This window comes from Mauremys reevesii, linkage group 26 (assembly GCF_016161935.1).
Source record: "Mauremys reevesii isolate NIE-2019 linkage group 26, ASM1616193v1, whole genome shotgun sequence".
NCBI lineage: Eukaryota > Metazoa > Chordata > Testudines > Geoemydidae > Mauremys > Mauremys reevesii.
Genome location: NC_052648.1, coordinates 12,021,277 through 12,045,580, shown reverse-complemented (window position 1 = coordinate 12,045,580; position 24,304 = coordinate 12,021,277). Strand labels below are relative to the sequence as shown.

The following is a 24,304-nucleotide window of genomic DNA, read 5'->3' as shown; positions in this document are numbered from 1 at the left end:
GCAGCATTCTGGACCTCCTGGTTCCTAACAAGTAGTCCATGGACTACCGGTAGCCCAGAGAGCTGTCTGGTTGTATTGTGCTGGTTCTCATCTGTTTCCAACAGCTCTGTATAATTTCATAAGATCATAAGAATGGCCATACTGGGTCAAACCGATAGTCCAGCTAGCCCAGTATCCTGTCTTCTGACAGTGGCCAATGCCAGGTGCTTCAGAAGGAATGAACAGAACAGGCAATCATCAAGTGATCCAGCCCCGATGTCCACTCCCAGCTTCTGGCAAACAGAGGACAGACACACTCAGAGCATGGTGTTGCATATTAGCCCATCCTGGCTAATAGCCACTGATGTTTATATAGCTAAACATACAGTAAATACTTTCCAACTATTACTTTTCCACAGAAACAATTGCTGTAGTTGCCAAAGTGGTTTTATTCACTGGTGAATTGCAGGGAAGGTGTCTATGACAGTGTGGATCACACTATGAAAATGTCTGAAGACCTTTTGATACAGAAAGCATGAATTTAAACAGTCAAGACAGGAAATGATACAGGGACAACTAAAGTTTACTGAACTAATATTAAGGACAGGACAAATTCTGGGGATGATACAGACAAAGGGATACAGGACTGGAAGGAGACAGTAAAAACCTAGCAGCTGGCAGTTTTATGGTAATCATTATTAAACCAGAATAGCTCTGCTATTCAGCTGTAAGATCTGGTACTACCACTGGCAAGAAGGGTGACAAAGCAGCACTTCAGTACAGACAGACTGACCAAGATAGTTGCTCTGTTTAGTTTTTGACAACATTCAGAGGTAGCTTTGGGTGGTGCAGATGTGCTCCTATAACAGTGCTATGTGATTAGCATTTAACCCAGGGAAATTTTTAACTTAACAATTGGACATAGTTTGCTGCCCCGCCCTCCACTCCCCATCAAATTGCAAAAGTCAGCTTGTACAAGATTGTCTGAAAGTGCCTCTGAGATAACCAGTGAGAAGAATTTATTTATCTGCACTCATATCCCCACTCAGTTTCTTTGGCTTCAGAAGAAGGGGCAGTAGGTCATTCTCTCAGGGCTGTACAGAAGCTAAGTTATGTCAACTAGCAGCTGATAAAGACTGTGCAGCAGTGCTGGTTTATTTTGGAGAGGGATAATTTACACAAGATTTTGCCCAGGGGCAAGTGGAAATCCTTGCATTTCCAAAATGCAACTTTACTTTGGGAAGCAAAAATAACTCAAGCTGTTAAACTCAAAACAGTCTCAAGTCTACCTCCCTATATTTGGACGTAGAATGAGAGTGTACAGACCAACAACTGTATAGCAAAAGGCTCCAAATACAGTTCTGAATGTGCCTCTAAAGAACTTAAAGAGTCCAACCTTACCATTAATGTCCATTTTCCATATCAAAGTATGCTCAGTTTACAAGGAGAGGGAGACTCCTCTACTGCCCCCAATTGCTTTCAGACCTGCAAGTTAAAACTGGGATCTGAGTCAAGCTAACTTCTTCTCAGGCATCATGGCCTACAAGAGTTCTGCAGGCCAAATCCAGCCTCCAGTGATACTTGTGCAACCCCATTAACTTCACTGATTGGAACTTAGTAAAAATAATTCTGCTGAAATTGCACAAACAGAAAGAGAATCTGAATCATAGAAGATCAAATGTAGAAGAGACCTCAGGTCATCTAGTCCAACCCCCTGCTCAAAGCAGGACCAACCCCACCTAAATCATCCCAGCCAGGGCTTTGTCAAGCCGGGCCTTAAAAACTTCTAAAGGATGGAGAGTCCACCGCTTCCCTAGGTAACCCATTCCAGTGCTTCACCACCCTCCTAGTGAAATAGTATTTTCTAATATCCAACCTAGACCTCACCCACTGTGAATTGAGACCATTGTTCCTTGTTCTGTCACCACTGAGAACAGCCGAGCTCCATCCTCTTTGGAACCCCCTTTCCAGTAGTTGAAGGCTGATATCAAATCCCCCCTCACTCTTTTCTGCAGACTAAATGAGCCCAGTTCCCTCAGCCTCCTAATCCTTTTCATTGCCCTCCACTGGACTCTCTCCAATTTGTCCATATCCTTTCTGTAGCGGGGGGGAGGGGGGAGCGCGGGCAAAACTGGACACAATACTCCAGATGTGGCCTCATCAGTGCGGAATAGAGAGGAATAATCACTTCCCTCAATCTGCTGGCAATACTCCTACAAATGCAGCCCAATATGCCGTTAGCCTTCATGGCAACAAGGGCACACTGCTGACTCATATCCAGCTTCTCATGCACTGTAATCCCCAGGTCCTTTTCTGCCGAACTGCCACTTAGCCAGTCTGTCCCCAGCCTGTAGTGGTGCATGGGATTTTTCCATCCTAAGTGCAGGATTCTGCACTTGTCCTTGTTGAACCTCATTATATTTCTTTTGACCCAATCCTCCAATTTGTCTAGGTCACTCTGGACCCAATCCCTATCCTCCAGTGTATCTCTCTACTCCCAGCTTAGTGTAATTCGCGAATTTGCTGAGGGTGCAATCCATCCCATCATCCAGATTAATGAAGACGTTGAACAAAACCAGCCCCATGACCACCCCCTGGGGCACTCCACTTAATACCAGCTGCCAACTAGACATCGAGCCCTTGAGCACTACTTGTTGAGCCAGATGATCTAGCCAGCTTTTTAATCCTCTTTATAATCCATTCATCCAATCCATACTTGCTGGCAAGAATACTGTGGGAGACTGAATTAAAAGCTTTGCTAAAGTGAAGGTATATTACGCCCACTCCTTTCCTCATATCCACAGAGCCAGTTATCTCATCATAGAAGGCAATCAGGTTCATCAGGCATGACTTGCCCTTGGTGAATCCATGTTGACTGTTCTTGATCACCACCTTCTCCTCCAAGTGCTTCAAAATGGATTCCTTGAGGACCTACTCCATGATTTTTCCAGGGACTGAGGTAAGGCTGACCAGTCTGTAGTTCCTCAGATTCTTTTTTTTTTTTTTTTTTTAAAAAGATGGGCACTATATTTGCCTTTTTCCAATTGTCTGGGACCTCCCCTGATTGCCATGAGAATGGCCAATGGCTCTGCAATCACATCAGCCAACTCCCTCAGCACCCTTGGATGCACTGCATCCGGCCCCATGGACTTATACATGTCCAACTTTTCTAAATAGTCCTTAACCTGTCCTTTCAGCACTGAGGGCTGTTTACCTCCTCCCCATACTGTGCTACCCAGTGCAGCAGTCTGGGAGCTGCCCTTGTCTGTGAAGGCCAAGGCAAAAAAAAAGCATTGAGTACTTCAGCTTTTTCCACATCATCTGTCACTAGGCTGCCTCCCCCACTATTTCCCTGACCACCTTCTTGTTGCTAACATACCTGTAGAAACCCTTATTACTCTTCACATTCCTTCCTAGCTGCAACTCCAATTGTACTTTGGCCTTCCTGATTACACCCCTGCATGCTCGAGCAATATTTTTATACTCCTCTCTAGTCAGCTGTTCAAGTTTCCACTTCTTGTAAGCTTCCTTTTGGTGTTTAAGCTCAACGAAGATTTCTCTGTTAAGCCAAGCTGATCTCCTGCCATATTTGCTATTATTTCTGCACATCGGGATAATTTGTTCCTGCACCCTGAATAAGGCTTTTTTAAAATACAGCCAGCTCTCCTGGACTCCTTTCTCCTTCATATTAGCCTCCCAGGGGATCCCACTCATCAGTTCCCTGAAGGAGTCACAGTCTGCTTTTCTGAAGTCCAGGGTCCGTATTCTGCTGCTCTCCTTTCTTCCTTTTGTCAGGATCTTGACCTCGACCATCTCATCATCACTGCTGCCCAGGTTACCACCTACTTCTACTTCCCCTACCAATTCTTCCCATAACTTTGTTGGCTTTGCAGGGCCAAAAGGAACAGAAAGCAGTAGTGAGAAAAAACAACATTGTAAAGTCCACAGATCTGACAATGAATGCATAGGATAAAGTTAGAATGGTTAGCTAACAGACCATTTTTATAGTCATTTTGGAAAGCAGAACTGCTTTTTAAGTTTTTTTTAAACATATTGTAAAATTACATACAGGTCTAAGACATTCTAGCACTAACACTTCTCATCCTCTTTCCCTTTCCTCCAATCAGGGCCTTACATGATTAGCAGGCTTTCATTTTTTGTGTTTTGTTTTTTCTAAATAAACTGATAGAGCATGATGCAATATAGCAGTCCCTTTCAGCATCAGCCAACCACTGGCTTCATACTGCATAAGTGGACCATGTAGGAGGTCAGTAGTCTTATCAAACATAACTTTAAAGAGATGGCTGCTATGTAAAAATACACAGCTGTAAATGTTTTAATACAATTATGTGGATTTTTTATTTTTTAAAACCACATTCACAGAAGTTAATTCATCCCCACCCCACTGGACTTTCCTGCACTTTGAGGACTCTTGTTCTGAAAGTACTATAGCGCCCAAGCAGATCACTTTAGTTCATATTGTGCTGGGAAAACGAGTATTGTGAAGCTATAGCTTTAAGGGTATTAAGACTATTTTCGTGAAGTCACTTGAAAGCCATATAGTAACAATAGAAGTTTTAGCCCTTGTCTGCACACAGGAGTTTACCACTTTAACTACAATGATATGGTTAAAGTGGCACAACTTCCCTACAGAGGATGCAGTAATACCACTATAGAAGTGCTTCTATTGGTATAGCTGTACGGGAGGTGGAATAAGCTATACTGGTATGAGGGTTGTACTGGTATAATTATTCTAGTTTAAAAAAACCCACCACTAAAAAAACCCACTACACACCTAAACAATTGTTCTACCAATACAAAATCTGAGTGTAGAGTATACTTAAGGCTACTTGGCCCTGGAATTTGTAGGATTTCTTGTTTTTTAAAAAGAATGCTTGGTGCCAGTGGAAGCTATCCTAAGTTTTCTAATTTAAAGAGACATACACCTTCATCTGTGATTCTTCTCCAAAGAGGCTGAACTTGCTCCCAGATCAGAGCATGTTCTTGCCAATGGTGTTGTACCACACAGGTACTGCCAGGCACTAGCAAAGGTTAATGAATTTTGCCATGATTTCATTCATCTGTTATTTACTTTACCAATTCTGCCAATTAACAAGACACCAATGAATTATCAGCAACTTTCCCTGTCCTGCAAATGGAGACCCAGTGTGTATACACCAATCATTTCCACAGTGGAGAACTGTGATTGGATTAGTTTGTCCTGATATCGCTACATGGATATAGTAGAAAAAGTAGGTTCATTTTAAAATAGCCTTTTATTTACCTACCTGTGTTGGTAAAAAAGTAAAATTATTTACGTTTGTTGGAGCGTGATGAGGATCTTTTGCCACTTTTGGTGCTTTTGAAACAGAAGATTCATCACCACCAAATTAAATACATTTATAAAAAACTGAAGGGAAAGAATACCAATGGGAGATGGGTCATATGGGAGAGTGGTTTCACTTGACTTTCAAATGATTTGGGATATTTATACTGCTTTCTTGAATCTCCTCCCAACCCTCACACCATATACACGTAAGGAAAAACTTTATATTCACACTACAGAGAAGAATATGGTAATCACTACATGGTACCAGAATTTCAAGAAAATTAAATATTTTCATGGCAACTTCCTACCTGCCCTCCTTACATGCAATGCAGAACAAGAGTAATGAGGTCTAAAGGAACAAGAATCTATTATAGGTTACAGCGGTGGTTCTCAACCTGCGGCCCAATCGGCACAGAGCTGCAGCCCATGTGACATCCTCAGGGCCATATAGGTAGTATATACACTGCGTGGATGCAGTCCACATAATGAAGTTCTTAGGACACCTTGCTAGTCTCTCATCCACAGTGAAGGCATGGGAGTACACTGCAATAAGGATCAGTTCTTTACATGGCATTTCCCTCCTTCAGATTCCAAAAAATGATCTCAAACTGCAATGCAAAAGCTTAAGGACAGCTTGCAATGGCATAGCACAGATATTTAAAACAGGGGCTGACACAGGCTAGAAAAAGTTCTACTTTCTGCAAGAAACATTTAATTGAACACAATGAGTTACAGGAGGACAGGTTTACAGAATAATAACCGTAACAGATTGTTTAAAAATGAAAATAATTCTAACTGGCAGCTGTACCATTGCCAAAGCAATGCCTAGTGCAGCAGCAGTAGTAAAATACAAATCCAGCCTTCTTGTAGTACTCCAAATGAGCAACAATCCTGTGGAATTTTTTTAAAGGAAAGGATTAATATAGCATCAGTCACTTTGACATGGGATATTTCTCAACCAACCCAGTGGCTTGAGTAGAACTACTCCCAAAGGTGGTCATTACTTTCCAGGAAATGCCCTGGGTCCTCACTGTTATTGCTAAACATTCCTATTAGACAGAGGCTCTGGGGAGTTACTTCTGTCCCAAATTTTGGGATACTAGCAACTCATACAACTGGTTAGAGGTGCAATATTTGAATTAATCTTTTATATATTCTCAGTGGACACTTCCAGGCATGAATTATGCATGGATACCCTAAGACAAAAAGAATTTGCAATTAAGTGGATATTTTCTTCAATCTATAAACTCAGACCTTCCCTATCTCCTCACTCCACCCCTCCTGGATGATTTAATTTTCATCCATCACTAGTTTCCCCCACTATTTGCACAAGAAGAGACTGAGGAATAATTCAAGGTACCCATGGTGAAGCCAAAAACTTATGAACACATTAAGGCAGGTTTCACATCATTTCACTGTTGGACAAAGAATGCTGGTCACTCCACTGCACATGCAAGTAAGAAAGAGTCAATGCTCAATAAAAAGCATTAGGTTCATTTTTAGATATTAATTATAGAAAAGTCAAAAACTTTTGCCTTTCTTGTTTTAAAAGAGGTCAGAACATTACTGCTTTCACGTGCAGATGTATAGACAAATCTATGGGAATGGACTCCCTTCACTCCACACATACTAAAACAGAGATTGGAGTGCTTGGCACCAGAAAAGAGGAGAAAATTTTCCTCACTGTTGGCCAGAAATGAGTCATACTGTACCTTCTATTTTTAGCTGCAAAGGTGTCTCCAACCAGACTTACACCAAAAGTTGAATATTGATACTACACACTGATATACTTAGCTCTGAAACGCCTAATGAGCTATGCTTGGACACACACAGGCTTCCATGCCAAGTACTGGCAACTAAAGCATTCAATGTGGTGTTGGAACTAATTATAGAAACAGGTTGTCACTGATACAAAATTGATTCATAGAGTGTAATTTTTCAAGCTCATCACAGCCTGAAGTGGAAGAGGCACCAACTTTTCATCTCTTAGGACTACTCATCAAGTCCTATCTGGTCTTCAGAGGAAAATGAAATTCAGTGACCTGAATTCACATATGGAATGACAATCTACAACATACAGTCTGGTACAAACTGGTAGCTTACAGCAAAGTGGCCAAGGAGTGAAAGAGCATCTCTCTTGCCCTCCGTGTGTCAGGTGAGAGGAAAAAAATTGTTTCTCTAGGTCACTGTTAAAAAGTACTAAGATAGAAAAGTTTGGAAAAATTTGACCCCACTGTATCATTGACCCATGAATAAGAGGGAATTTGGTTTCAAGTTTTAGCTCTCCCCCCACTTTTGCACTCCTTTATTCCCCTTCACACTTTTGTATTCCCCTGACCCTTTAGAAAAGGAGGGGAAGTGTAGTTTAGTTAAGTTCATCTTCAAAAATACCCAGCAATTAATGAGCAATCAGCTTCTCAACTTTTTCCTGAAGTGGACATCGAACACGCTCAAAAGGTACAGGTGGATGGTTGGTGCAATTTAGTCTGCAGACACTCTTGGCTTTGTAATTAGTTGTGCTGACCCTGCTGACAGGGCTTAGACTAGGAATTCTTAGATGGAACTCCCTGGAAGAAAGAAGCAGAGAGAAACACTTGGTAAATCATCAGGGACTTTTACATTTTTGTAGCAAGTGGTCTCTTTAAGGATCAGGGTGAGGTCTCATCTAGATCTTCAACACGACTGCCTCTTTGGCCCCAGCTTTTCACCATGGTAGTCTGTTATGTTATCTGGCTGGCTGCTGTTGCTGGACTGTTTCACCAGAAAGGCCCGAAAGGTATGGAGTGCTCAAATAAGGCTACAGTTAATCCAAGTGGCAACACAAGGAAGAGGAGAGAGCCCAAATACAAGACAGCATCTTCCATAGGCCACACAAGTTCCATCATAATGATTAGCCTCCTAGTATGGAAAAACAAAGGTCACTCCTGATCCTACATGGCACTCAAATGCAATTGCCACTGCCTCCAAGGGGGGGCTTTTTCTTTTTTCCTCTTGGGTCATTTTAAGGGTCTTGTCTTCCTCTAAGTTTTTATTTCTTGTTTAAGAAGCTCACAAGTCTACAATCTAAGTAACAAAGCCGCAAGGATGCTGGCTATCTCATTTCAGTGACAGATTACCGGTTGCTTTTCCTGGGATATAACTTAAAATGATCAAACATTAAATAGTCATTGAGTGCGGTTTTTGTCTCAGTGCATAAATTTAACATATGGCTCCTGGCTAGGGTTGTAACAAAGCAATACATCAAGAGAACACAAATAATGTTAGCTTTTGTTCCATAACATGGCTTATTGTGTTTGGGTACCGCAGTGCATATCACACACTAAATGAAGATCCATGAAGTATCTTGGGTTAACTACATTAAGAGTTGAAGATAAAACCACTGCTTGATTTTTTTTTAAATTAGTATTAGTTAAAACAGCTGAGTATGGAATAAATAGTCTTCCTTCAAAATGCACCCACATATCTTGGTTGTGTACTAAGCACATGTGATAAGTACTAAGTGACAATCTGGGAGAACAAAATCCTCTATTTGATCCAAAAGACTAGGTACAGAATAGTCAGTAACAATGCAAGCTCACTCCATATATATAATGTCTCCACCAAAGTATCTCACTCCTGGCCTAGAGGGACCACCTAGCTTCTCTGCTAAGAATGTCGAAAGGGGGTTAATCTCGGTTGTGATGGTGTTATGACAGAGCCTCCTGTCAATTTAGAATTAAGCCCCTCAAATTACTTTCACATTAACATCAACCCCACCCCTCCCCACCACAACTTTCAGGTCATCATCACCATGCGTGTAGAATTGAGCCTGAGAGATAAGGTTTAAAAACGAAACAGCTCAAAGATCCACACTAAACCCGTGTATGTTAAAAGAAGCTCCTACCCCCTTGAATGTGCATACTGGAGAAGGATTTAGTGCCAATTTTAAGATTCCATTTGGATACATTTTCTTCCTCACCACAGTGCTATTCAGTTCAAACGGAAGTGTAAGAAAGGAGTTAAGTGTCAGAGTTACCATTACCTGGACTATACATTCTCCATCTCCTGGTCATGGTCTTGTTCCTCCTCTTCCTCCTCCCCTTCTTCATCACCCCCTTCCTTCTCTGAAGGAGCTTCCCCATCCCTTGCTATTTCCTCCACATGGGCGAGCATGTCAGCCATCAGTGCTTCCTCCAGCCTCTTCCGCACCTGCTGTACAAGCTCCTCCTGCTTCCTACCAGGAAAGAATTAATAGTTGTATTACTTTTCACAGCTGCCAAATTCAAGGGAAGAGAGTGTGCAAATCCCTCAGCTGTGAGGCTGCAGTAGGGTGATGTAGGATGCTACAAAAACAGAGTATTTTAAAATATCACATCATGTTTACATATATTTTATGTGGAGCTGGTAGCAACACCAATTTTGTCTAACACTTCCCATAATATGACCCTGTTTTCAGTTGGCAAACAATTGGGCTGAAATTTGGCATACCAAGTGTCTGCCTCAGCATAATCATTATGCACAAGAGGTTCAAATTAAGGTTTCAAAGGTAACCTTAATTCTGGCATTTGCTAATTTTTGTGTGCTTGATTTTGCAACCCAAAAAGATGGTTACTCACCTTTGTAACTGTTCTTCGAGATGTGTTGCCCATGTCCATTCCAATTAGGTGTGCACGCGCTGCATGCATGATCGTCAGAAGATTTTTACCCTAGCAACACTCGGTGGGTCAGCTGAGGCGCCCCCTGGAGTGGCGCCTTTACAGCACCGAATATATACCTCAGTCAACCCAGGGCCCCCTCAGTTCCTTCTTGCCAGCTACTCTGACAGAGGGGAAGGAGGGCGGGTTTGGAATGCATATGAGCAACACATCTCGAAGAACAACAGTTACAAAGGTGAGTAACTGTCTTTTCTTCTTCGAGTGCTTGCTCATATCGATTCCAATTAGGTGACTCCCAAGCCTTATCTTGGCGGTGGGGTCGCAGAGAGACGTCGCAGAGTGGAGAACCACTGAGCCAAATGCCGCATCACCCCTTGACTGTTGGGCAATCGCGTAGTGGGAAGCAAAGGTATGTACCAATGACCAAGTTGCTGCCCTACAGATCTCCAGTATGGGTACATGAGCCAGGAAGGTGGAGGAGGAAGCTTGAGACCGGGTGGAGTGGGCAGTAAGGTGCGTAGTTGGCACGCCAGCCAAGTGATAGCACACATGGATGCAAGATGTGATCCATGATGAGATGAGCTAGGCGGAGACCAGGAGGCCCTTCATCTGGTCTGCCACAGCTACAAACAGCTAGGTCGTCCTCCTAAAAAGGTTTCATTCATTTGATGTAAAAGGCGAGGGCCCTGCGAATGTCTAGGGAGTGCAGCTATTGTTCTCATCAAGAAGCATGCGGCTTCGGATAGAAGACCAGAAGGAAGATGTCTTGGTTGACATGGAAGGCAGACACCACCTTAGGAAGAAAGGAAGGGTGTGGTTGCAGCTGTACCTTGTCCTTATGAAACACTTTATACTGTGGCTCTGACACACGTCTCACCAAGGTGATCGCAACGAGGAAAGCTGTTTTCCAGGAAAGGTACAGGAGCGAGCAAGTAGCCATCGGCTCAAACGGGGCACCCATGAGTCTGGATAGGACCAAGCTGAGGTCCCACGTAGGGGCCAGATGCCAAATTTGTGGGTACAGACGTTCCAATCCCTTGAGGAACCTGCTGACCATGGGATTGGAGAAGACCAAGTGCCCATTTTCGCCCGGGTAGAAGGCCGAAATCACTGCTAAGTGTACTTTGATGGATGAAACTGCTAGGCCCTGCTGTTTCCAGGACAAGAGATAGTCTAAGATGGTAGGCGCTGGCGCCTCCAGAGGGGCAGCATTGCCCAGAGCACACCAGCAGGAGAAACGCTTCCACTTGGCCAAATACATGGACCTAGTAGAGGGCTTTCTGCTACCCAAAAGTACCTGTTGCACCGAGCAGGAGCAACGTCGCTCAGATAGAGTTAGCCATGCAGCATCCATGCTGTGAGGTGGAGGGATTGCAGGTCCAGATGACAGAGCTGGCCGCGTTCCAGAGTGATTGGGTCCGGCCACAACGAAAGTGGAACTGGAGTGGTCACAGAGATTGAGGGGAGTGGTATACCAATGCTGCCTGGGCCATGCCAAGGCGATCAAGATTAAGCGGGCCCTGTCTCTGCACAACTTGAGAAGAACCTTGTGGACTAACGGGAATGGAGGAAAGGTGTAGTACAGGCGGTCTTTCCACGGTTATCAGGAAGGCATCTGATAGGGAACCCAGGGAGCACCTTTGGAGAGAGCAGAACACCTGGCACTTCAGATTCTCGCAAGAGGCTAAAAGGTCTATCTGGGGAAAACCCCACTTCCGGAAAACAGAATGGATAATGTCCGGGCGAATCAACTACTCGTGAGCCAGGAAGGATCTGCCAAGGTGTTTTGGACTCCTGGGAGAAACAACGCCACCAGGTCAATCGAGTGGGCTATGCAAAATTCCCACAGGTGAATGGCTTCCTAACAGAGGGGGGACGATTGCGCTCTCCTTTGTTTGTTGATATAAAACATGGCCGTTGTGTTATCTGTGGAAACTGCAACACAATGGCCCTGAAGGTGCTTGCGGAACACCTGGCATGCCAACTGCACTGCTCTCAGTTCCTGTACGTTGATGTGCAGGAAAGTCTCTTGTGTGGACCAAAGGTCCGGTGTGCGAAGGTCCACGAGGTGAGCACCCCAATCCAAAGATGATGTGTCTGTGGTCAGGACCAGGGAGGGCTGCAGGGCATGGAATGGCACCCCTTTGCATACTGAGCTGGGGTTCAGCCACCAGACCAGGGAGGTTAAGACTTCCGTCGGAATCGTGACCACTGTGTCCATATTGTCCCGGCCTGGGCGATATATGGTTGAGAGCCAGGCCTGAAGTGGACGGAGGCGCGGTCTAGCATGTCTGGTCACGAAGGTGCAAGATGCCATGTGTCCCAGGAGACCGAGGCACGTGCGTGCTGTCGAGGTCAGGAAGCTTTGGAGGCCGTGGATAATGCTCGCCATAGACTAGAAACGGGCGTGCAGTAGGCAAGCATGGGCGAGTTTTGAATCCAGGACTGCTCCAATGAAGTCTATTCTTTGGGTCGGCTCCAAAGTGGACTTTTTGACATTGAGCAGTAGGCCCAGCTGTCTGAACAAGCTCATGGTGAACTGGACATGAGATTGCACCTGGTCCTTGGAGTGACCCTGAATGAGCCAGTCATCGAGGTACGGAAACACTTGGATCCGATGTTGATGGAGTGAGGCAGCTACGACAGCCATACACTTTGTAAAGACCCTTGGTGCCGTGGATAGGCCGAAGGGAAGGACGGTAAATTGGAAGTGCTGCTGGTTGACCACAAAGTGAAGGAAACACTTGTGCGGCGGGTAAATCGCTATGTGGAAGTACACGTCCTTCATGTCAAGGGCGGTGTACCAGTCTCCAGGAAAGGGATAATGGTCCCCAGGGAAACTATGCGGAACTTCACCCTTACCATGAATTTGTTGAGTCCGTGCAGGTCCAGGATGGGCTGTACCCCCGCCCTTTGCCTTGGGGATTAGGAAGTAATGGGAGTAAAACCCCCTGCCCCTCAGTTCCTTTAGAACCCCCTCCATAGCTCCGATAGTTAGGAGCGTTTGCACCTTCTGTAGGAGGAGGTGCTCGTGAGAGGGGTCTCTGAAGAGGGACGGGAGGGAAGGTGGGAGGGGGAGGATAAAACAAACTGAAGGTGGTATCCACTTTCCACCATACATAGGACCCATCGGTCTGACGTTATGTGGGACCACACAAGGAGGAAATAGGAGAGGCGGTTCGTGAAAGGTGGGGAAGGATCCTGGAAGGAGACTGGTGCTCCGCCCTCGGGCACACCTTCAAAAGTTTTGCTTGGACCCCACTGAAGGATTGGGGGGGCCCTGGTTCTGGCCCGTCTAAGGACCAGACGGTCTCTTCCTACCACCCCGGCTGCATCTTCTAGAGAAGTCCTGTCTCGGCCGGGGATTAGGGTAGGTGCGCTGTGGTTGAGGTTGGAAGGGCCTATGTTGCGTCACCGGGGTATGCATGCCCAATGAACGCATGATGGCCCGGTTATCCTTCAGACTCTGCTGATGTAATTTTCTTTTGGTGCCATACAGAGAAGGCTTTTTATCTAAGTGGCAAAGAGATCCAGCTTCAGTGTTCCACTGGAGGAAAATACTAGGAATCAATTAGCCTGCAATTGTGTTCTCTTTCCTTACCAAGTACATAACTAGGAACGTCTTGTGGAATACAACCTACTCTCTCACATGAAGAGCTTACTGACAGAGGAGGCATGACCCAGCACTTCCCTGCTGGTGGATGTAAAAGATGGTAGCCTGATTGCACCAGAATCGCTTTTTATTTATATCTCAAATCTCTGATGGTCCTTAGTGCTAGAGGACCACCCTCAACTCCCTCTAGAAGAGGCATAATGGCTCCCTGAGTAACCTACAACTTTTCTTTGACCAGTTATTGATTCAGTTCCCCAAGATATAGGATAGGACTGAGCCCAGCTACCTTTTTGACTACCAACACCTAGAATATATCCTTCTCTCTCTTTTGTCCACTAGAATAGGCTCGATGACCCTCTGCCAGGAGGAATTGGCTTTCCTACAGCAGCTCTTCCAGATATTGAGCAGCCTAAGACAATTTTGTAATGGGCAATGGAGTGTTTTCTGAAAACCTGATCTCGTGGCCCCAAGCAACAATGTTCAGGACCTGTACACCTAAAGTGACTAATGACCTTAGATGGTAAAATAGCTCCCACTCTGCCTCTGGCAGCAAATTTGTGGCAGTCTACTGGCAATAGCAGGCTTGCTAAACACTCTGGAACCTTGCAAAAAATCCTTCCGTTTTTAAAGGGGACTGAAAACCCTTCAACTTCTGATACTGAGGCACAGGACTATTCCATTAAACTTATGTGAAAGATGGTTTTTGAGGTAGAGTCGTTCCATTCTTTCCTATAAAGCAGTGGTTCTCAAACTTTTGTACTGGTGATCCCTTTCACACAGCAAGCCTCTGAGTGCGAACCCCTCTAATAAATATATAAAGAAGTGTTCTTAATTTAACACCATTATAAATGCTGGAGGCAAAGCGGGGTTTGGGGGTGAAGGCTGACAGCTCGCGACCCCCCACGTAATAACCTCATGACCTTCTGAGGGATCCCAACCCCCTGCTATAAAGGACCTAGGGTGTGAGACAGGCCCAAGAGACTATCAAATGGCCCTTGTCCTCTTTGCCCTCTGCAAAGAGGCCTCCATCTGCTCACCAAACGAGTTATTCTCTTTTGTAGGTCAGGTTTTCAAACTTTCAAAGGACCTTCTACAGAAACCGGTTATCCAAAACCGAGCAAGCATACAGTCATCCTATAATCTGAGGCAGCAGCCCACTCCAAAGACCCTTCCCCAAAGTCACTGAAACATGATGTCAGGTCAATTCTATACCCTTATGAACTATATCATGGCATTTTTCTTGAGTAAGAGAACTGCCCAGAGTGGAGGTGATCTTCCACAGCTCCACCTGAGTTTTTGCCATGAAAGCCTGGTAGTCTACAATGCAAAGGGCTGTAGCCTCCGTCTAAATGAATTTCAATGCTGTAGCCCAGGAATCTGGGGTGCAGCATTATAGGTAAAGAGAAGCTTCCTACTGGACATGGCCCTCTTCCAACACCAATCTTCCATGGAGAGGGTGGAAGACACAGCCAGAAACCTTCCTCTGGGACAGCAGTCCCCGAACTTTTTACCTCATGCCCCCCCTTATCCCTGTTTGCAGCTGCCCCCAGGCACAAGGGGGGACAGGGCCAGGAAGAGAGCTGGGTGGCACTCCCTCCTCACCCCCATGGGGACTGGACTGGGTCCCGGCCTGGGCCCCCAGCTGTGCCTCCCTCCAAACATTCCTCCATGCCCCCCTAGGGCATGCCCCACATTTTGGAGACCTCTGCTCTGAGACGATGTAATTTTTTTTTCTGCCTTTGAGACGGAGCAGATGTGCAAGGAGTTTCCCACACTTTTTCTTCAGCTGGTTTGAAACAGCCATTCCCTATTGCAGGGGTGGGCAAATTTTTTGGCCTGAGGGCTGCATCGGGTTTTGGAAATTGTATGGACGGCCGGTTAGGGGAGGGGGTCATGGGCCGGTCCACACCACCTATTCACCCCCCCCCCCTCAGGATTCCTGCCCCATTCAACCTCCCCTGTTCCCTGACGGGCACCCCTGGGACCCCTGGCTCATCCACCCCTCCCCTCCCACTGCCTGACCACCCCTGGAACCACCACCCCTGACTGCCCCCCCGACGCCACATCCAACCCCTCCTCTCATTCCTGACAGCCCCCCGGGACTCCTGCCCATCCAACCACCCCTTCTCCCTGTCCCCTCACTGCCCCTACAGCCCCTGCCCTTGACTGTCCCCCGCTGCCCCGTCCAACCCCTCCTCTCATTCCTGACTGCCCCCAGGACCTGTGCCCCCATTCAACCCCCCTGTTCCCCACCCTCTGACTGCTCCAACCCCTATCCACACCCCCGCCCCCTGACCACCACCCTGAACTCCCCTGCCCTCTATCCAACCCCCCCGCTCCCTGCCCCCTTACCGCACTGCCTGGAGCACCGGTGACTGGTGGCGCTACAGCTGCGCCGCCCAGCTGGAGCCAGCCACGCCGTCGCCACCGCGCAGCATAGAGCACCAGTTCAGGCCTGCCCCAGGACTCACAGCCTGGCCGCCCAGAGCATTGTGCCGGTGGCACAGTGAGCTGAGGCTGTGGGGGAGGGGCTGGGGGCTAGTCTCCCAGGACAGGAGAGTCCCGCGGGCTGGATGTGGCCTGCGGGCTGTAGTTTGCCCACCTCTGCCCTATTGGATGGGATAATTCTCACCACCAGGGGGCCTGCATCACCTTCTACTCTACTACTGCTGCACAGAAGGGTCAGAAATCTTAAGGGCTAGGAAAGTCCTGCTAGTTATTATCAGTGTCGTACTAAGGAGCTAGGCCTATGAGTGAGAACCCCACGAGATGGTATTTTCAGGCAAATGGGATTTCACCTAGCTCTATATTAATTTGAATGGTTTCCTTCTTTAATACAGACTTTCAGTTTCCGAGTTCTGGAGGGAATCACACTTCTCTCTGATTCAATAGGAAAAGATCCAAATTCATCCTACCAGGACTTGTGTAACCCATACTAACATGCTAATGGAGCTCTTTATCCCCCTCTAGTAGCTAAACAAACAACAACAACAACAGTTTGTGTGTCTGCTACTATTTTTGAGCTAATGGACACGGTCCTTTAGCTCAAGCAGTCAAAGCTTTTAGAATCAGAGGTCCCATCAATAACTGAAGATGACTTCTTCGGGGACACTGTTACATTTATACAAAAAGGTCAAGAAAAAAAGAGAAATTAAGCAACTGCAGGTTTTTTAAATTTTGAGAAAAATCTTACTCCAATGAAAATATTGTTCTGCAGAAATACAAAAAGGATAATTTGCACACATGCACACCCTTCCCCATGAGAGGCAGCTGCTGCCTTGGAAGATCTGCTATAAATCTACAGTACTGCAGTAAGGATTGCTACTGCCATGCAAACAGGGAAACATTTTTTCTAAGTAGTATAAAGCTGGAGTTCAAAGTCAATGTTTTGGTCATTACTTAATACAGCACACACCACTTTCACACAGCATGATTATCTGGGAGCATGAAATTTAGCAGAACTGATGGCTCTGCTCAAAGCTTTCTTGGGTCGGTTCTATGGCAATTAAAAGTAGTAGGTGCCTAGAGAAGAGCAGAAATCAGCAGTGTCATCCTCTACCAGGGTGACAAAATATTTCTTTCCTCAAAAGATGGAAGAGGTAAAATTAACCTAGTCCAAACAATAGCCAGAGCTAATGTTCTTTTCTTTTGTTTCCTGTGAAATCAAGTTAGTAACTTGACACACTAGTTTAAAGCAATCAAATAAACCCACTGAGCCATACTCGTCTATCAGGTATAAGCTTAGCTTTGATAAAAAGGGCATTAACTGTTGTACACTCAAAAACCATTCCAAAAGCAAAGAACCAGTGACATTTCTTGTTAATACCTAATATCTTCATCCGTCACCATAAATGCTTTGCAGAGCGGCTGCGAGGTGTTTAGCCAAACTCCAGGGTTCTTCTCCACAGCTGCAGAGAGCTGTCCAGTGATGGGCATGGTGCTAGTGTGCAAGGCACTAGCTATAGCAGACAGGAGGGTTTCATCTGTGCAACCAGGTCCAACCCCTAAAGAGAAAAATTCTGTAATTTCCACCAACTTAACAGCAATAACTAAAAATAATACAGGCTGCTGCATTCTTTATTTGATAAGTGGCAGAGCTGTGTACTGATACTTTAAAAGTCAGCACATTTGTTCTACGCATCCCACATTAAACTGATCCTGCTGACGCAATGGCATAGCAATTCCTTTATATTTTAAAATGGCACACACTTTCTTTTTTTCCAGTTGCCCTACACATCCCAGTCTAAGTCTTGAGGACAGTCACTCCATTACAGCTACCCTCCCACAAGGATGGCTGGCTGAAAATTCCTTCGGGACCTATCAAGAGAGCTCCTTAATTAACTTGAGTACAAGAGATGCTGTTGAGTGACATGTCCCTCAATGCCCCTCAGGGCTAAGTACACTGAATTTAAGCCTGACTCCAGGTATAGCCAGTTCTTTCTGAAGTTGGGACTTGCCCGCAAAGTGCTAAACTCCTGACAGCAAGTCGGTTAAGCCCACGTTATCTTCAAAATATAGCTAATACAACAGTGCTAGGCCTACAGTTAAAAGCTTGATCCAATTACCTTGTAAACCCTTTGGAAGGTCCATTGTTTTCACCAGCTCTTCTGCAATGTCAAAGGCATTCAGTCCACTTAGTTTCTTTTCCCAGAAGAGCTAACAAAGAAAACATTTATTCATTCATGCAAAACACCATAGAAACACATTTGACAACACAACAAAGCACCTGCCTGCATGGCACACTATGGAGCTGAGAACTGGAGCGGATATGTCTGGCGATACTATAAGAGGGGCCCAGATGTGTCTGCAGGGAGGGAAGAGTTTGCATTAGCATCAGTTAATCAATGAAACAGCTCCAAGGTTGGAAGAACAAATACAGTATTTCTGTACTGATTTACTGGCTTTAAAAAAAGTTGCCCCCTTGCCTCAATTCTGCTATTTCCAATCTTCTTTTCTTCTGTGCCACTAGAATAGTAAGCTGGCATCACCTCATTTAAGTGCAAATGGTATGGGGCATGTAGCAGGGTGGTTACCTGCTCCTGCCCTGTGGGACTTGAAATGGGGCAAGAAGCCTGGGCTGATTGAGGGAAAGCAGGCTCAGCTGGGGCCATGCCCCAGTCAGGCCCAGCTGGCCCCTATAAGAGGCTGTGAGCCAGAGGCCCAGGCAGTCTCCCTCTGCCTGTAGAGGGAGAAGGGCCTGGCTGCAAGGTGCCAAGCAGGGAACCTAGACTGGAGCAGGGAAAGGCCAAGGGAGCTCTGGCCTAGGAAAGCCCCAGGCTGCAGGCCTGGTAAGGCCCATTAGGTACTGGGGTTGCAGGGGGCAGCCCATGGGTAGGCAGAGGCAGCAGGTCCGAACCCCCCTTTGCCTATGATGAGTGGCTTACACTGCAGTCCGCCCCAGTGAGTGGGGTGCTAGATGGGGACTGGCAGTAGCCTAAGACTGAAGCGAAGTGGGGATAGTGGGTGAGGGTTCCCCTGGGAGGGGGAGACCCTGTGGCTGTGAGGGGCTACTGCCAGAGAGGCAGCACCCCAGGTAAAAGGGGCACTGGGTCCTGGGAGGGACACATGCCAGCGGTAAGGCAGCTCATTGACTGGTAGAGGGCGTTCCGGACACTGGAAGAGCTAATTCTCAAGGAGAACCAGCAGGAGGCGCCGCAGGGGTGAGTCCGCATCACTACAGAGTGGTATTTTTTGGTAAGTATTCCTTGTGGCTGACTCACCAGTCTGCTCTTTAGCAGATTCCAGACAATTGTGCCCCAGCTTTGCTTCAGAGGTTACTTTTAAAGAAAGAGGGTACAGCAATTCAAGTCATAGCCAGGATAAAGACTAAATAAAATGACTAATAGTTTAATCAACAGATAACTTTTGCTGATGTAACTGTTGCTTTTGGAACAAAACTTTTCAGTTACAGAAGGCATCGCCCAATCTATCTGGTAAGAGGAGGCAATATTAAGCTGGGTCCATGTTCAAATCACAATCCAGAGACATCCATCAGTGGATAGCTACAGGACTATAGCAGTTTGCCTAACTACGCTTGCTTTTTGCTGCAGAACAGCTATTGTAGTTCCCTAAAGACTAGATGAAATATGGCATGTAGCCAGCCAAGGACCATACAAATCCACAAGTCTTCCATCCACCTCATACCACAAGATGACCCAAACTGTGATACAGTCTAAATTACTTCACCTTGGCCTTTCACAATAATGCTCTCAGCTTCTAAGTAGCAGAGCAAATCACAGGAGGCAATTTCTAGTCCATAATTTTCAAGTCAAAGGGTTATAAAGCCAGATACTTAAGAGGCCTAGACATTATTTCCAAAATTAAAATGAAGACTACGGGTAGCCTGAACAAAGCTAGAATGGAGAAAATGCTATGGGTAAAACATTAGGAAACTTTGATCTACTGCTAGCAAGGATTGCTGGATATGTAGTAGAGCAGAGGGCTACAGATTAATAAGGTAGAGAGTGAATAGAAAGATCCACAATGATAATGAGCTTGAACCAGCACTCATGTTTAGTTGGGTACAAGATAGCCTCAAAACCACCTTTATATGTCTCTGGACAATGCTGTTATAAAAATACAAAGAGAAATGAAGTGGATCAGAAACAGACCAATGTAAAATATGGTTAGAGTCAACAGCATGGATATGGAAAACACACCCATCATCTTACTTAAACACCCAATGAGGGCGGAATTTCTTTTAAATGCATCATAATTCTTACTTCAAGATGATACTTGTGAGGTTGGCTAGAAAAGATTTTGAAATTCCTCAACTATGCAGAAGGAAATTTGAAAAAAAAAAAAAATTTTGATTTTTTTTTATTAATTACCCCTTTGAATACCATATGGTGTAAAATATGCCTTTTGCAGTTGTATGCAACGTGTACTGACAACTGGCAGTGTCTGAACTTGCTAATGACACTGAACACCTAGTTTCTAGAGAACTAAACAGATGGACTTACTACAGCAAAGGACTCAATGAATCTCTGCTGAGGGGACAGGCTGCCAATTCCATGGAACAGGAACGAAATGAGAATGCCTGACAGACTGTTTCTAACAAATAAGATTTATTTTACCAGTATCCACCTCTATAACTACATAGTGCCCCCCCCCCACAGTTTTTTGTAGCCTCGGCTAGAGGAGATTGAGTTCCTTTGTATGTCTCCTCTAGTTTGCAAATACACAGTATCGTAAGTGACACTACAACTTGGATTTGGCTGTTAATACTGGCATTCAGGTGAGATTCTAGGAGATGACTGAATTTCTAACCTTAGGGGAGTTAAATGGGCTTGAGACACAAAAGTCACAACGGGAGTGGGGAGGAGGAGGAAAGGGGAGGGGAGACTGCAATCTCTGCCATGTGTAAGACACCAGATAGTGATCTGTACTAGAAGAGTGTGAGTCTTCAGAATTTTGGCCCTATCTAGGACTATAAAAATACATGACACGGGATCTACTTACAATACAGTTGTCCCAAAACTGGTTATGAACATTGTTCCAATATGTAGGGCAGACCACCAGACCACTTTAACCATGATGAAGCTAAAGATCTGACAAAGGCTGCAGCCCAGTTATAAAACACAGTTAAAAAGTTATGTCTACACTATATAATGGAATGCTTTTAACAGGGTTAGGTTCCATGACACTGAAGTCTTGGCCAGCATTTCAAATACAACAAAGTGCCAGTGTACATTTACCCACTGTTATATAGGAGAGTTATATTTATGCCCCTCAATGATTAACACACATGAAGCTTTCTTAGCTTTGGGAAAGCAGCTGCCACACTGCAAACCTCACCTGACGGGGCTGATCCACAGCTTTCTGGGGATCACTCTTCACTTTGTTGCTGGGATGATTTGTGATCTTAGTGACAGGCTGCTTGAAGATTGAGGCTGTCTGTCTGACAGGGAGTGCGGTGTTTAAATCAGGTTTACCCTAAAGATTCAAAAGAAAAAAGAAAAAAAACAAACACACACATTTTTGCCACAAAGTCAAACTCACTCTTATTAATGAAAATATTTGTGAATCAGTTTTAATTAGACCAGATCTACCTACAAATACGTCTAGTACCCAGATATCATTACTTCTGTCTCATACAACTCCCACATACAAGCATTAATTCAAAAGGCTAAATCTGTGCGTGAAGTTCTCAAAACAATATCCCAAAACCAACAGTAATACACCAAAAACTCAAACAGATGGAGAGGGGAAACCCTCCACTGTAACTTATTCTTACTTTGGCTTGGTTAGAACAGTCATAGCGCATCCTCTGTCTGTTCTTATTCATCTTACTCATCAGCATTTTGCCTGTGCGAAAGTCAAAAGTGCTCAAGTCCATTGAGCTCCCCAGGTAACGGGCCAGCTGAGGCTTGCTTCGGAACTTCTTCCCACTTGGGCTGAGAAAAAACACAGAGGGAACAGAGAGAGAAATTAAACTTCCTGGGCTCTGGCTGATACCAAAGTTAATTTCACTACCCAAAAAAGCACTAGATTATTCCCTTTGTGGCAGGGAGAGGATACTGGACACCCAAGAGTAACCCACTCCTCACTCATTCTCTCAATATGGATATGGCCTAGTAGGCTCATCTTCTCCCTCTTATAGTTAACTGTGGAAGAGAGAGGGGAAGAACACGTTAACCTGTTCTATACATCAAGGGCCAAATTCAATTCAGGTTTATGGGAGGCACCCAAATTATACCAGGACCAAACCTGATCTTGAACATTCTGCTTCCAACTCATTACCCACTGGTTCATGCAAAAGTATGTCAGCTTCCAAGTGTTAGTTTTCATGAAACTGTTATATTAGAACAGCAGCACGATCTTCACAGCACCCTTCTTTTTTTCCCCCTCTTTGTGACACAAACAGTTTTCATAATAAACTTCTGATTTCAGTTTGATTCTTATCTTCAAAATAAAGTATTATGGAACAGGTTAGGAGGCAAGACAAAAAAGTAGCTAACAATCTGTAAAGGGAAAAAGTAAAAAAAACCAAACAAACAAAACACCTTTCATTTTAATTAATAGAACAAATCAAAACTTTGAAAGACATTGCATTAAAGATGCACTTTTAAATGTTTGATTTTATGTGATGGACAACAGCCAGGCAAGCGTGCATCCCTTAGCCCAACCGCTTTCTTGTTTTACAAACTTATGGTTGTAACAAGTTACTAAATAATGGGCTGGGTTTGCCTCAATTACAATGGTGAAAATCAGAAGTAAACCCACTGAAGTCAATAGAGTTATACCAATGCGAAATTGTGAGAAACAAGAAGTTTTGAAAAGAAAGTCATTTCCATGTAGCATTGTCCATTACAAAAATACATACAGCTCATCATTCAGTAGATTTCTCGCATTTATTCCCCAGCATCCTTATCACCAGTAGCAATCAAAACCTTAGTTTCCCCTCTAGCCAGGTGGAGGACAATACCACATATGGAGTCACCAACTGCATACCATGGCTCATATACGGGTAATTTACATCTTCAGCCCATTTACATGCCTAGTAACACCCAAACCCCACATCGCTCAGACTCAGTGCAACAAAGCTAATATGCTAGCATGCCATGTTTACAGCTTATAAAGGGCAGGTAACTTTTTCATGTACATATTTCTATGAAATAAAAATCACCAGTGCTAGAAACAAATCTCTCAGTCATATTATCCAGGTATCAAGCTTACCTTCTCTCACTAGCCTGGCAGTATACTCAATCCTGGATCTATTTGGACCAAACCTCCAGCGCTTGAAAGCTCTTCACGCTCTTCTGTTATTCCAGGAAAGATTCCACTTACACTAAAATCTAAGTTGGCGTTTGCAGAACAGATTTCAGTGGAGGTTATTCAATTCCCTTTGTATCAGATGACACCCCAGTTTTCCTGGAGAACCTGAGGCTTTTTTTTCACTTTTGTCATTTAAAACTAAGAAGAAGAAAGAATGGCTTGAGTGCTAGACGACAAGACTCAAGACCAAGACACTATTGTGCATATGGACTTGCTTTCATATCCCCAGGCTAGGCGCTCTATCCAGATGAAACAGAGAAACAGAGTTGATGAACATGATGAGCACCAGAAGCAGAATCCCCTGATGTCCTGGATGGGACTGGGGATCGAATCGGACTTTAGTCCTTTTTGTCAGGGCTTTTTTGTCAGGACCATTTGATGACAGATTGGTGAAAGGCACAAATGGAAAATGGAGGAAAAATTCTTAGTAAACTTTTTTTTAGGTAGTGGTACAGGTACAGAGTTGTTCAGTTCTGAGTGTGAAGACAGCTGAAGACCTCCCCTACCTGTTCTGCCATGATCTTGCTGTCTCTTCTGCTCTCATCTCTATTCAGGATCAGTCTGATCTCATCTAGACTTCAGAGTCATGTCTCTTTCTCCTCTTCTACGTAGTATAGTATAATAACAGAAACAGAATCAAGAAGACACTCATCAGTCTCTCACACACCATATCCACAGAGGAGTCCCGTGCCCAGTGCTTTTCCTTTGTGGACTGACTTTGTCCTCAAGCCCATCCCCACATCTTTTCCCTCCATCTTCCAAGAACTCCAAGTCCTCCACATGTACATGACCATCTTTTTGATTTTGATCTTGATTCTTCCTTCTCTTTGAGGGGTGTGGAGTTGTGGAGTGTGTGGCCATCCTCCATCCCAAGATATCATCCATGGACATATCATAATGGAGAAAGTTTGAAGTGGACTTCTAATTGCATATCTATAATACTAATATACCTATGATGCCATTAATTGCATA

General features: G+C 44.8%; 1 protein-coding gene across 4 annotated transcripts in view; it reads right to left on the bottom strand.

Moving 5' to 3' along the window:
* Positions 1 to 6,000: 6,000 nt before the first annotated feature.
* Positions 6,001 to 24,304, bottom strand: part of MBD3 (methyl-CpG binding domain protein 3) — a 29,883-nt gene continuing 11,579 nt past the window's right edge. For all 4 annotated transcript variants that reach the window (XM_039515586.1, XM_039515584.1, XM_039515587.1 and 1 more), the window contains exons 2-7: positions 21,792 to 21,951; positions 21,353 to 21,490; positions 18,121 to 18,211; positions 17,382 to 17,559; positions 9,330 to 9,521; positions 6,001 to 7,875 (exon numbers count right to left, since the gene is read on the bottom strand). In XM_039515586.1, coding sequence (XP_039371520.1) covers positions 9,335 to 9,521; positions 17,382 to 17,559; positions 18,121 to 18,211; positions 21,353 to 21,490; positions 21,792 to 21,951 — 754 coding nt within the window. In that variant the 3' untranslated portion in view covers positions 6,001 to 7,875; positions 9,330 to 9,334. The remainder of the gene's footprint in view (positions 7,876 to 9,329; positions 9,522 to 17,381; positions 17,560 to 18,120; positions 18,212 to 21,352; positions 21,491 to 21,791; positions 21,952 to 24,304) is intronic.